Below are 13591 nucleotides of genomic sequence, written 5' to 3' on the forward strand. Positions count from 1 at the left end.
ATCATTAAAAACCTGGTAGTATTTTTGAATGGTTGTGCATCCCGCCCTCATTTTCCCCTGAGATGGAAAACTTTGTATTTTTAAGTCTGAAAAGGAGCTTCCAGTGACGTAAATCATCATTTTGCGTCATTGGAAGCTGTTGTGGTTAGCGGGATTAAACTACAACGCTAGTTCCTCATCCTCAGTTCGACCACTGAAGCTACAGACCAATCACAGATCAGTGAGTGGGAACTCATTTCCAGAATCAAAACTTAACGTCCACCATATTGCTTGGAATAACAGGCTCTATGGAGAAAGCTGATAATGGCGAGTTAAATTTAAAATATAAATATAGTTATAAAGTTATAAATATTGTTCATGCATATAATCTTTGTTCCAACAATATCAAAAATAGCAACAGTTGTTCAGAAACACCAGAGACAAAAGTATTGGCCAATAAGTCATTGCAGATTGATGCAAACACATTAGTGCTGAAGTACAAATGCTCATTCACACTTTTTCACACACACAGGGTTACTTGTGGAGGTGGTGGGTCTTCTAATTACATCCTCAGATAACTGTAGACTTGTGTCCAGTTCACACTTCGCAAGTCAGTAACGATTGAAAGTACCTGTCTCTGCTGTATAATAAATAAAGTAACTCCAATCATTGTTCCTTGCCCCTAAGTTGTCAGACTGACACAGACTTATATGGCTGCTGAAAATAAATGCATAATTATTTACTGGGGTTAATGAAGAGAGGAGATAATGAGCGAGCCACCTGGATTCCCTCTCCTTTCTTTTTAGAGTTGGGCATGAGCGGTACAAACAGGGAAGCACCACGTTGCTCAGCAGTAAATGACAGCATAAAAAAAAATGTTTTTTAACTGTGATCATCACAACTAAGTATGTCAAAAACAGTCATACATGCACACCACAATAAAACATAACTCTAAAAACTGTAAGCATCGCCCATTCTGGAAATGAAAACTTAACACTGCACCACTCTCAACCACCACTTTCAATCTAAGGTAAGTTTTCACACCTACAGTACCTCTCATTTGCTTTGTTTCAATTCAGATGATAAATTGATACATCATTGCACTTTCCCCCAGGGTTGCTTTGTGTTCACACTGCAATATTTTAAAGTGGGCCAAAGCACACATTAACACGGGGCTGTCTATACTCCATTAAGTCACAGCCTCCTTTTGCCACTGCATAGGTAAACACATGCCATCCGTACCACTCGCACTTTGCATTGTGGGAGGCCTCCTACTGTAGATAAAATACCAACACAATTACACAATTTAAAATGTTTGACACCAGTCACAAAAATACAGAATTTAACAAACTTGTAAATCAGCACATGAACAAGAGGGGGGCTTTCATTGCCCTGCCGGTTTTACAGTGGCAGCCGCCCTGCTGGAAATACTGACTCAGCCTAACTTTCAGTCAACCTCACGACAGGCTGAGAGCTGGAGCTCAGGAGGGTTTTAAGCTTGGATGTAACATTTAGTCCATTCAATCAGGTCAGCTACGCACCTAACTATGGATAACTCTTGTCATTCATTAAATCAGACATAAGATGTGTTATAAAAAGATTCAGCCTCCGTACAGTGTGTGCCACTGAGGACAATAACTCATCAGACCAATATTGTTTTTTGTACCACGCTGTAAACATATTATCTCTGTTGTAAAGGCTGGCATTGTTAACAGGGTGAGTATGCTCTTGGAGCCAGCCTCAAGATAACCCTCGACAACATGCACGATTTTGCACTTACGCATTGGCTTCATTTTTCAACACCTGATGTTGCCGCTTTATTACCACTAATACCACTACTGCTGCTGCTGCTTATAGCCTACTTCTTCCATTGGAGTGTTATGAGTCAACCCAGTGGTTTCTACACCTCTTCTGCCAGCCCCCCACTGGCCCTGGAACATATTTTCAAGCCGCCACCCACCCCTCACCATAATGACATACACTGAACACACTGCCGTTCATGCTCTCTGATAACAAATGTATATATATATATACATATATATATGTATATTTTCAGAATTTCTCTCAGACATAGGCAACTAAAAGCACTGAACAGACTGAAAAAAACGAACAAGCAGTTTTTAAAGAGAAAGCAATTAAAAGTGATACTGAAACATGAAACTAAATTGGAGAGTTTATTTTCAGCTTTACATTTACATGGAAGTACTCTTACAAAGTTTGCCATGCTTTGTTAGCAGTAAAGACACAGTGTGCATTGTTTTTGTCAAGCCTTGCCGCCCCCCCTGTCATGAACAAAGCCCCCGGTCCCGGGGCTCACTTTTAGAATCACTGAGGGCGAGGTCACACTGGCAATCCATACCATGCCTAAGCACACTTCACCAGTGTGAGCGTGCCGAACCATGCTCAAGTACGGTACACTTCCTTGGCTTTGGCACACTTCGGAGAGGTGTGCTTTCGGCATGGTACAGTTCATGCGTAAGCACAAGCACGCGGGTACACAACGTTGACAGCCTTTATTATGGAGAAATCCGGAGTGTTCTGGCTGTATCTGACTAACATGGCTCAAAATAAGCCACAAAGTAACTGTCACGTTCTCCATGTTGTTCTCCGATGTGCGGACGTGGACTCGACTGTGCATTTCTTTTATTTAAAAAATTTATTTATGGCTGTATCTGATTAAAATCAATTTATCGTGCTTAAGCATGTGTAGGTGCGCCCTGAGTCAACCAGTAATATGTTCAGGTTGCTGGGTTGCGTTCTCACTGCTAACGAACCGCTCCAGGATTTGATTGGAAGCAAGCCAAGACCACCTCTTCTAGGCAAACTCGGCTCGCTTGTTTTGTTCCACATTAGAGTGCGATTGCTGTGTTCACATATGTCCAAAAGAACCGGGCAAAGGGGAAAACACCCCTTGTTTCAGAACAACTTCTCCAAACAGTCCATGAGTGAAAACACTCTTAAAAAAGTTCAAATGCAGGCTTAAGAAGGATAGTTGCCTGACATTGGGTTGCATTAATGCCAAAAATGTTGCCTAGCACTGTAAATTTAACACGCAAAAACATCTTAAGGCTCTTCTGATTCACAGCAGTCTGTTACAAATACACTGAAAATACTGAAAGTTTAAGTACAAATATGTTAGATAATACTCATAGGAGATTTGGAGGCAGCATGGATTAAGATAAAGACACTGATGGAAATGGTTGGAAGCTGTCATCAGAGGCTCTCTTGCAGCTGTGGTAATAACCACTCATCATGTTCTCAGATGTGCTGCGCACATTAACAGGAATAAACAGCCTTTGGTGGGAGAGCCGCAGGGGTGTCAAAAATTGAGAAACGATCAGGTTGCCTACAGTCCCAAACAATGTCACACTTAACAGCATTGCAGAGAGAGAGAGAGAGAGAGAGAGAGAGAGAGAAGCAGAGAAAAGAAGTGAAGGGGAGAGAAAGCTTTGGGTAAAGTTTAGAAACACTTGATGCTCAAGTACAACCTGGCACAGACTGAGCAAATGTGAGGCATTCAAATCCTCCAACACCAACCAGAAGGTAATAGTCATCACGTGTGCAAATTCTGACAAACCAAATTTTAAGATTAGGACCAAACAATGATCTGCAAACGCTATATTTGTGTGAAATAACTTGTTCCAGGTAAATGTCTCACAACAAATGAAAAAGGTCCAAATCTCATCTTGTCTTCCTTGTTTTAAGATGACAAACAATTATGCTTTTGTCTCTATAGCCATTTTAAAATGATCAATGCATTAAAGCTATGTTTCCTAAATTACTACAATACAAGCCTGACCCTTATTTTGGCATTTTTTTCATTACACACTGAAAAAAAAGCCAACATTTTAAAAATCTATACTGGAAATCATTCTGAAAAGTGTCTCTTTTGTGTTGAGATAACATTTTTTAAGTGGACAGGAAACTGATAGAGAGAAAAAGATGCTTTTACAGCTCTGTGTGGACATACTCATCCACCCACTCCCACAGGCTAGAATAGTACAACAAGTTTTGAAAAATTGCAGCACTGAAGTCCACTGAAATGACAACATCAAAAGCTAGAGTTACAAGCTACAGTCCAACCAAAAACAGGTAAAACACTCTGCCTAATGCAACGACTATCTGCATCACAGTGTGATTGTCATACTCCAAATCCACTTTAATTAAAATGCATCATGCTTTAAAACACTGCAAAATGACAGCAGGCCCTAGACAAGTGATAATCAACTAGTGGCCCACGGGCCTCATCTGGCCCCCCAAAGCTTCCCATGCGGCCCCCAGAATATAAATCATCTCGATGGATTAAACAATAAACAAAAAAAATCTGAAGACTTAAATACTTGCATTCGGTTAATTTCTGAAATTACATCGTCTCTCTGACACCAACTTAGGATAGGATAGTACTATATTGATCCCCAGAGGGGAAATTCGGGCGTTGACAGCTATCAGACTTATGTGCAAGCATATTTGAAAGTCCGGCCCCCACGGTGTCTATCAAGAAAAAAGCTGGCCTTTGTGCAAATGTAGTTGATGACCCCTGCCCTAGACCTTCACATCAGTAGCCTTTACATCCGAGTGACCTGAGACACCTCAGATTTACATTACATTCCAGATTTAAACTAAAACATTCTTTTGTATTTAAAATCCAAATATGAAAGTACAGTATATCCAGCATTCGTATCGTTTAACCTTTGACCAACAGTGCATACTGTAGTAACACACACAGTTTTACAATGCAAAGGATGGTCATGCTGCAATAGACATTTTGCTCAGGCTAACTTTTGGTTTCACTTCTTAATAGTTGCTTTAAGTAATATTATACAATGAAGTTCACTCTGTAGATGGCAGATCTTCCCCAGGTGTATTTGGCAGGAAGTAGGTGGAAGTAGGTGGAGATCTAAGAAGCGTGGTCTCAGCACAATGGAGAACAACAGGGAACATGACTGCAACTTCACTGACTTTGTGACTTATTTTGAATTGTTTCCGTTCAATACAGCTCTCTTTGGATTGCTCGATGATGCAAGGCAGCGAGTACCTTGACCTATGCGTCGTACCAACGTGAAACCTTTGCCGTCAGTTTTCAAAATGATTGTTGAGCGCATCAGTCGAATTGATTCAAAGTATGTCAACACTGCCTGATGTGCTCGTCAAATCACTGTTTTCTAGCTACATTATGTCATGTGCAAGATTTGACACCTGTCAGTAACACAGATAAGGAAAAATGTAAATATAAAAAAGTTAAGTGAAATGTTTAATTAAAACCTATTTAATGATCTTCTATCACTCTTTCCTAACTAGTTTGAAAACACTTTATTTTAAGCAAATTGTATTCAGAGAATATTGATTTTCCCTGGTCCTGAAGTTTGCAGATTGGATCCGTTGGTTGATCTGGTGCTGTAACCAAGGGAACTCACAAGGTTAGTTTATGAAGTGCATAATATTACTATACATCTATTTTTCTATTGTATGTTATATTCCCAGCATTACAAGGTTATAAGAATATAGAAATGCTGAGTGTTGACAGGTCACACACTAATAATGTGCATATACTGCAGGGGATGACATTTTATAACAAATGGCTAGCAAATAAAAAATATAAAAATGGCTTTAAAGAGAAGCCAAGGAAAAGATGGTATATTAAAACAGAAATGGTTTCAGTCAAGGAATATTTTTGATATGCATTTCCCACCCTTAGCGTCTTGGCCTGTTTAACACTAACAAAAACCGACATAGCAGGATAAGAAGCTTCACTAAATACATAATAACAACAACACACACCCAGGATGTAAATAAAGAAGGAGATAAAACATTACCTAAGCCAGAATAGAGGATTGTGAAGGTTTTAACAAGATGCAACAGATGTATTGGCATATCATGCTCATCATTTTCTCATAAGTCTTGAGCATATTAACAGGAGTGGGCAGCCTTTGTTTGGTGCTTTCAATGTCATTGAAATGTCCAGCATATTTGAATTTCTAAAGTCCCAGATAATGTCACACTTTACCATATAACAGCATAGCAGAGAGAAGTTAGAAGTCAAGGAGAAGGATATGGGAGGAGGTATCTACATGGCTATGTAATATATAGACCAGTAAGGGGTTTAGTAAGACTTAGTGCTGTATTATGAGCGGAAAGAGTGGAGAAGGGCATATTCTCCCACAGTGAAAACACTGTTTTCAGTAGTCCTCCAACCCAAAACAATGGCCCCACAGACTTCTCAAAACAGTATAATGTATACATATGGGGGACTTATGGTTAGAGTAACAAGGTAGCTCTATGGCACCTGTAACCACACCCAAAAGTGATGTCAGGGTGAACAAAACACATCCGTCATGACATCACTGACAGACCACAGACCACACCAACACAACATTATCATTTCTTCTTTGAGCCCAGTGATCTCATAGAAATCCCACTGCTGAAATCCACCTATGAGCTCTCCTTTGCAAACAGACAGGAGCTAACCACGTAATGAGCTGCTGTCTTAGTTAGTCAGACGATGAACACAAATTGCAGTGGCAAACTCAGATTGCAGAACCAGTTTGCATAATGTCATTGTCTTGTCTTGTCTTGAAATGTCAAAATCTGGATTAAGTGTTCGCACCAATATCCAGCAAATGGTCACTCCAGATATCCACATGAAGCTTCTTTTAGAGGAGACAATGTACAAGTTGCTAGATTTGTCACAAGGCACCTTCTTCATATATATTTTTTACTCTCTATGCCTTTATTGTAGAGGTTAGAGTAGGAAACTGGGGCTACAGTGTTGATGGTCATGTGGGTCGAAGTCGAACCTAGACCACCCACTAAAAGGACTATGTCCTCGTTACATGGGGTGCCTGATGTAACCGCTCGGCTATCTGATGCAACCGCTCGGCTATCTGATGCGCCCCAAAGCACCATCTTGAAGCTTCTAAAGGGGTTCAACTTAATATTGCAAAAAACAACCAGCTGACAAACCCCTAGTGCTCAAAACTAGCAAGAAAATTACAATTAAATATTATGTTAGCACAAGAAAATCAGCTGATGCCAAAGATAGTTTTTTACAGTCATTACGAGGTCAGTAAGTACAACTTTAATGCCTTTAAAGGATTACTGTGAACTTTCCGGACCAGTTAAAAAGACCACAGTTCTTCATTGTGTAAAAAAACACTCTGAAGCCCCTTGATCAAACATTAAAGACAAGTCTCTTTCCTGTTGTATAGTTTTCTTCTGTCCTTCTGATGGAGCACCTACAACTGCTCTGGCCTGTACACAACCAAGCAAACACTGGCTGTGTGAGATGAGCAAAATTATAAGACATCCCTGTTAATGTGAACAGGAATCTCCAAGTGCTGGTTTCTCAGGAAATAATCAGAGTGTTTGATGAATGACAATGGATCATCTGATTATTAAAAGGTTCACATTTAGTGAATACAATTAAAGCCTTTTATCAGCCTGTCAGAAAGGCTGGTTATCGTCAAGGTTATCATCATCAAAAGGAGTTTACTGGATGGAGAATTACGGTCGTTTTCACATTAGGCCCGATTGTTTGGTACCGTGTCCTGGCACGATTGCTTCAAGCTCCCCTCTCCCCCGCTGGTCTGTGCTCACATTAGTAACATCGTTCCATGCATGAGTACACATGTGTATGTACACAGTCCGATACAGCAGGTGGCAGTATGCGCATAGTTGGTTTGCAAATCCATTAAGAAGAAAAAGGAAGACGCAACCATGGCAACCACTCGCGAGCTGAGTCCGTCCTGCTAACAGTGGATGTATATGTTATGTTTCCTACTTCCACATCTACCGTGCAGCTCAGAGGATGAAACGAGCCTGTGCTGCGTAGATATACAGTTTGTAAAGTGACAGGAGCCGTTTAGATCTATGTCATTCAGCGGTCTACTTCATTGTTTGAGCCCAGTTGTGTTCACATCTCCTGCGGACCGTACTTGAGTTCACATGAATCGTGCCCAAGACCACCTCTTCAAGTGAACTCTGGACAGTAACTACAAGTATTGTACGAGTACGGGCCCCTAGTGTGAAAAAACCCTCAGTTTAAGAAAAAGAAGCTGACTGTAGTCAAAGTCAGAGACCTGACATAGTTCCATTCATTCATTCATTCAAAGTGTGTCTTGTGCCTCGTTGCATTCTACAAAGTCGGCAGAAAGCCTGACCTTTAGAAAAGAGTTTGCAAAAGTGCTATCCAACACAGATTTCTAGATATCATATCTGCACCACACAGCTTGTATTTTCCAGCAACAATCACAAAAATGGCAAGGTTTACTCATTAGTAAATAAAGCATGCAAAAGATCAGCATATCATTGCAGTTTAGGAACACCACAACAGACTGAACACTGAAATCAGACAGATAACTCTTTCCCATTTTCTAACTGCGCCAAACAAGAACTGAATTTCCATACGCAGCCATGGCATTAGCCTGTTACCGTCTGCACATCCCAAAGCCTTTCAGCCCAACTCTATCATTCCCCATCAAATTATTTTCAAAATTTGAATTTCTTACTCAGAAGCTCTGAAGACGGCTAATGACTCACACCAAGGCTTAACTCTATCTTTATGGAGACATTTGAATGATGGAGAGAATATGCAGGTTTTTCTAAGCTCGGGATGTTGTCCTGGTTTGTGCAAAGAAATCATGTTTTCCTAAAAAAAAAGCCAAAGATGAACATCGATCAACATTTCTTGAGCCATTCTCCATATTTAAATCGCAATCATCATCACAGGCCCATGCATCCAATGATTCATAAAAATAGACAACATTGCCACTACACAGTGGCAGTCAACCGACAATTTTGACTCCACTTTCAAACAGTGTCCTACAAACCACATCAACATAACAATAGGAGCCAGTTTATTGGTGCTGGCACAAACCCCTCAAAGTTATTACTTGCCATAAAAACCCAACAATAGGAGACACCATTCATCATATTTCAAATCCTTATTTGGTTGTTTTGTTTTAAATAAAGCTGTACAAGGCCAGCTTTGCAACACTCACTCTAAAGTGAACATGGAGCTGTTATCATGTTAGAGGTAAACAATTCAAAGGCTCATATGACTCTTAATGAGCCATGCCTGCCATCACTCTGTTACTGACAACCGTTTATTACAAATAAATTTAAGTTATTGGAGAGATAAATCATTTTGAACCAGTCACCTGTTTAACAATGAGAGCCAATAAGCTCCATGGAAAATTAATTGACTAGCATTGACCACAGGGTGATAATAGAAGCTGCAGTGTGAGGCCCATTCCTTATCAAACTAAACCTGGGTGGGACAAACAGCTGCTGCAGTCTTTAGCTTTAAAACAAATCAGATACTGAGTTAAAATTCAAGTTGTACTTATATAAGAAAAAAGAAATGAAAACTGATGATAGCAAAAACACTGAATGAGGGATGGTGTCATGAGTTTCTGGGTGTTTTTATTTATCTGACATTGCTTTGTGATTTATTTTGTTTTTTCCTTCCCTTGTGTTGGTTGTTACTGTTATATCTTTGAGTTCCCTGTTGGTCATCATTGTTTCCTTTTTTATTTTATAGCTCTTTCCCCAGTGTTTCATATAGTTGGTGCATCCGAATTGTCAAGTACCTACTCAATCTGTCAGTAGACAGTACCTACTAGCCGTGCTGTATACTGTTTAGTACCTATTATTCATTAGGCAGATATTTGTTCCTACTTCGTCTGATTCATTCAGTAGGGAAGTGGCGTCATTTACGTTACCCAAACCGGCCGCATCCACCCGTCTTTTGTTTAGCTTTATTCATGAAGAGTAATGCGCATATACAGTCAGGTAAACAAAAAACAATATCACAATGTAAATCAAGTAAAAGATTAAATAATAAAATAACATACAGTACATAAAGGAAAGTACAATTTAAATAGAGGGGGAAGGTTTCATAATAATGCAGACATTTGTTATATTTTCTGTTGTTAATTAAAAGTAGTGATTTCAGTCGGGACTTTAACTCTGGATTAAAAATGTATTATATTAATCCACGCTCGTTTGTTTTGATTTGGAAGCGGACGTGAAGTGACGATTTACGTTTAATTTCGCACAGCATTGTGGGTGGTAAAATACAATTAATTTCCTGAAAGGAAGCATCCGATCCATACTGCATAAAACCAGGAAGTTAGTATCCATACTGAAATGTTCAGTATACTGAGGTGGACCCAAAACATGCATACTGAATGACCACACTCCCTACTGAAAAGTACGTACTGCCTACTGAACTGTGGCTATTCGGAAATGGCCAATGTTTTAACTCCTGCCCATGGGTGCGTTTGAATTGTCCCTCCTATCTCCTTTCACTATCCACTTTACCTTAACCCCGGGGAAAACGTCATGAGGTTAAGGAAAGATGTTAGGAGAATTCATAAAGGACTTAGGGAAAGGCGATCTCGTTGCTCTGACAATCCGACCACATTTCCACTAGGCCACGTCATTAAATGCGACGGGCCGGTGGAGGTTAATGACGTGGGTCCGCCGTGTTGAAACTACAAGGTTCAGAAAATGGACTACAAAAAAACGCATCTAAAAAACTTTCCCCTGTGCCTTCTTACCGGTGAAATAATCCTAATTACCACAAGGTTGGGATTGAAATAAAAGAAATATAGAATACCAGACTACAAGTAACAAAAGTGAAACCATCACCTTCCTGTCCACTCAGAAATCAACATCAAAACAAGTATGATTGTATGAAATGAATTGTTACATTTCTGCAAGATATACATAATGTTTTAAGCATACAAATGTACAACTGCACAAAGCATTCTTAAGTGAATGAAATATGTTGAATAAAACATCATCTGGATAAAAAAGTCTCTTATCTTTTTATCCCTTACATGATCTGTGTCACTTAACGATCATCGTTAATGTTCATGAACGGTCGGATGCACGACTCGCTTTAAATGCTGCGGCCGCAAGGAATTGTGGGGCGACATATCTCATCTCCTTTGGTAAAGGATGGTCCAGTGTATCCTATGCTAAAGGAGGTTATAAAGGAAGCACTGACCCACCTTTCCTTAACTTTTAGAGAATTCGAACGGCTCTTATCATGGCCGCCACTTGAAATGCTTCCGGGGTCAAGGTAAAGTGGATAGTGAAAGGAGATAGGAGGGACAATTCAAACGCACCCCTTGTGTGTTTCCCTCCAGGTTGATTGCCCTCATCAGTTTCACCTGTCTTGTTTGTCACACCTGGTTTTGATGACCCATGTCTATTTAGAATCTGTGTTCATTCCTTTCTGTGTCAGTTCGCCATATTTCAAACCTCATATTAAGTACTTTTGAACTCTGTCGTGCTCTTTATTTGTTTCATTTTTCCTGTTGCTTCTTGTTCTGATTTTTTTATCTTGGGGTTTTGTTGGACATTTGTGGATTTTTTTTTTTTTTACTCCTGAACACGAGAGCTTTGTTTTGCCTTTTGTTTCATTAAACCTCTAAGTTCTGCAGTTGGTACATTTTCCTTTGTTTAAATATTCAGAAGTGTGATAGATGGAGGTTAATTTGAAGATTAGTTTCAATTTAATTTGCACCTTTTCTTTTTGGCAGTACTTTATCATATGAATATCATGCAGGGACAAAAAGAAAAAGGACAGATATCACAGTCAACGAGCCTGAACAAACAGATAAACAATCCACTGTCTTCTAAATGACACATCATAGTTAGTTATTCTGTGACCATATAATGACAGACTCATGAGTTTACCTGCAAGGTTTCTTTCCTCCAAATGGACATTTACAGCTCGTCTTTAATGTTTACCCAACAATATAAAAAAGTAAAACATAATCACACTAGAAGCTCCCCCATCTCTCACTCAACCCCCTGACCTGAAACACAGAACATCAGGTCAGCATTACATTAGCTAATGACAGTAAGTAAAGCTGATGTGGAAACCAGGCTTCATGCAAATTCTGGCACCGGTTCCAGAGTGATGTTGCGCACGAGGGTAGCGTGACCTTCCTGCCCCCCCATTTGGGCAACTTTTACGCCCAGTGCTGCTGGTCCGGAGTCCTAATTTTCCAAATCCACAAATGAAAGAAGCTCACTCACACTTGTTTACACCGCTTAATAAAAATAAAACCGTTGTCTCATGTTGAGTGCCGAACAGCCCGTCAAACAGTCCCGTCGCTGTAAAGACTGTGATGTCAAAATATGGTTTGGCATGTATGCGCACCTTCAGGACCATCACTCCGTCTGTAGCTATTCACCATGTCCGTCCGCTCGCACTGCTGTCACTTTACCACCACTTTCAACTCGTCGAGTTCAGCCCGTAAAATGCATCTTATCTATTTCCGACAGCTGCGAAGAAATAGCCTGTGTCAAAGTATATCAGAAGCGTCACAAAGTAAACGCATGAATTTCACAACCTCGTCTTCACGAAGCTTCAAGAAGGGTTAGTTTCGCCTGTTAAAGGGCTTAGTACACCGCTTTTTACATGCGCGACGCCCTCCCCTTTACTTCCTAATTCCATTATTCGTCAATATTACACAGCCTTCTCCGTGGACACGCTTTTATCCTACCTCGTAAAGGTCTCCTGAAGCCATTGTGGGGTGCGGACTCCGGCGGCGCGGCGGTCTTGCCTTGCCTTGTTGGCTTTTTTTGGACCCTACTCTCTCGGTGTTTCGGCGAAAGCCCCGATAGACGGGAATTAGCGAGCAGCCTTGTTATTCTGAGCAATCCGCAGTAGCAGATCAGCAGACAGTGTCAATCGAGCCCTGCGCTGTGCGATGGATCGCTCCACACTTAAAACAAACAACCATCGGGGCGGTGCTGTTTACTCAGACCCAAGTGCTGGACTGAAAATGAGTCCGGGGCTAAGAATGCACAGCCCGATGGTCTACTCAACAGGAGATGATATGCTAGATGTGCTCAGAGACACCAGCTGAGACAGTTCTCTGTCGGTGACCCACTCTGCGTGTCCACTTCACTGCCAGTTTAGATCTTATTTAACCTGCATGTAAAGTTAATCACCCAAAGAAAATCATCTGAAGTTACAATTATGACTAGCAGAAAACTGCAAAACTATAGGCTAGTTATTGATGTTCTTAATAGCCCATTTGAAGGTGTAAACACAAAATTACCTATGAAATGAATGTTCAAATGTATTCATTATTAAATTAAACAATGTTTTTTCCAATGCAAAAATACATAATTCAAATGACATGATGTTATGAAATGATGTTATCTTAATATGTTATTTTATAACAAGTCACACTGATGCACCCTGTTAGATCTCAAGCAATAAGGACACTGTTAGGCCATTCAAAAACACAACAGTGTTGCATTCTATAGTCTGTGTGGTAAATATTCATAACACAAGGCACCATTGATTTTTATATTTCGAACTGAAGTGCTGGAGGTCACCAATCACTTAGGAATTATGTAAAGAGTCATAAGTAAATATAGTCTACTATACACTAGTGTAAGCTGATTGACTATGGTATGTCTCCTTTTCTTATAGTTTTATTTTTTTTTTGTATTGCAATGCACAATGTTAATAATGTAATGTGCACAAATGATCAAAAACCTTAAACAATTTCCCATATTGAAATAACAAAGAACATTTTCTTTATGTGTAAGGGGTCGAGCTAACTTTGTGGTGATCTAAAAT

General features: G+C 40.0%; 1 protein-coding gene across 2 annotated transcripts in view; it reads right to left on the reverse strand.

Moving 5' to 3' along the window:
• Positions 1 to 12800, reverse strand: part of LOC132977062 (chromodomain Y-like protein 2) — a 31377-nt gene extending 18577 nt beyond the window's left edge. Inside the window, exon 1 of one of the 2 annotated variants that reach the window (XM_061041446.1) lies at positions 12501 to 12800. In XM_061041446.1, coding sequence (XP_060897429.1) covers positions 12501 to 12524 — 24 coding nt within the window. In that variant the 5' untranslated portion in view covers positions 12525 to 12800. Of the gene's footprint in view, positions 1 to 722; positions 891 to 12500 lie in introns of those variants that run through there. The other variant, XM_061041436.1, reaches the window with a different exon arrangement.
• Between the last annotated feature and the right edge of the window lie 791 nt (positions 12801 to 13591).

The sequence above is a fragment of the Labrus mixtus genome, chromosome 1 (genome assembly GCF_963584025.1).
Source record: "Labrus mixtus chromosome 1, fLabMix1.1, whole genome shotgun sequence".
In the NCBI taxonomy this organism is placed as follows: domain Eukaryota; kingdom Metazoa; phylum Chordata; class Actinopteri; order Labriformes; family Labridae; genus Labrus; species Labrus mixtus.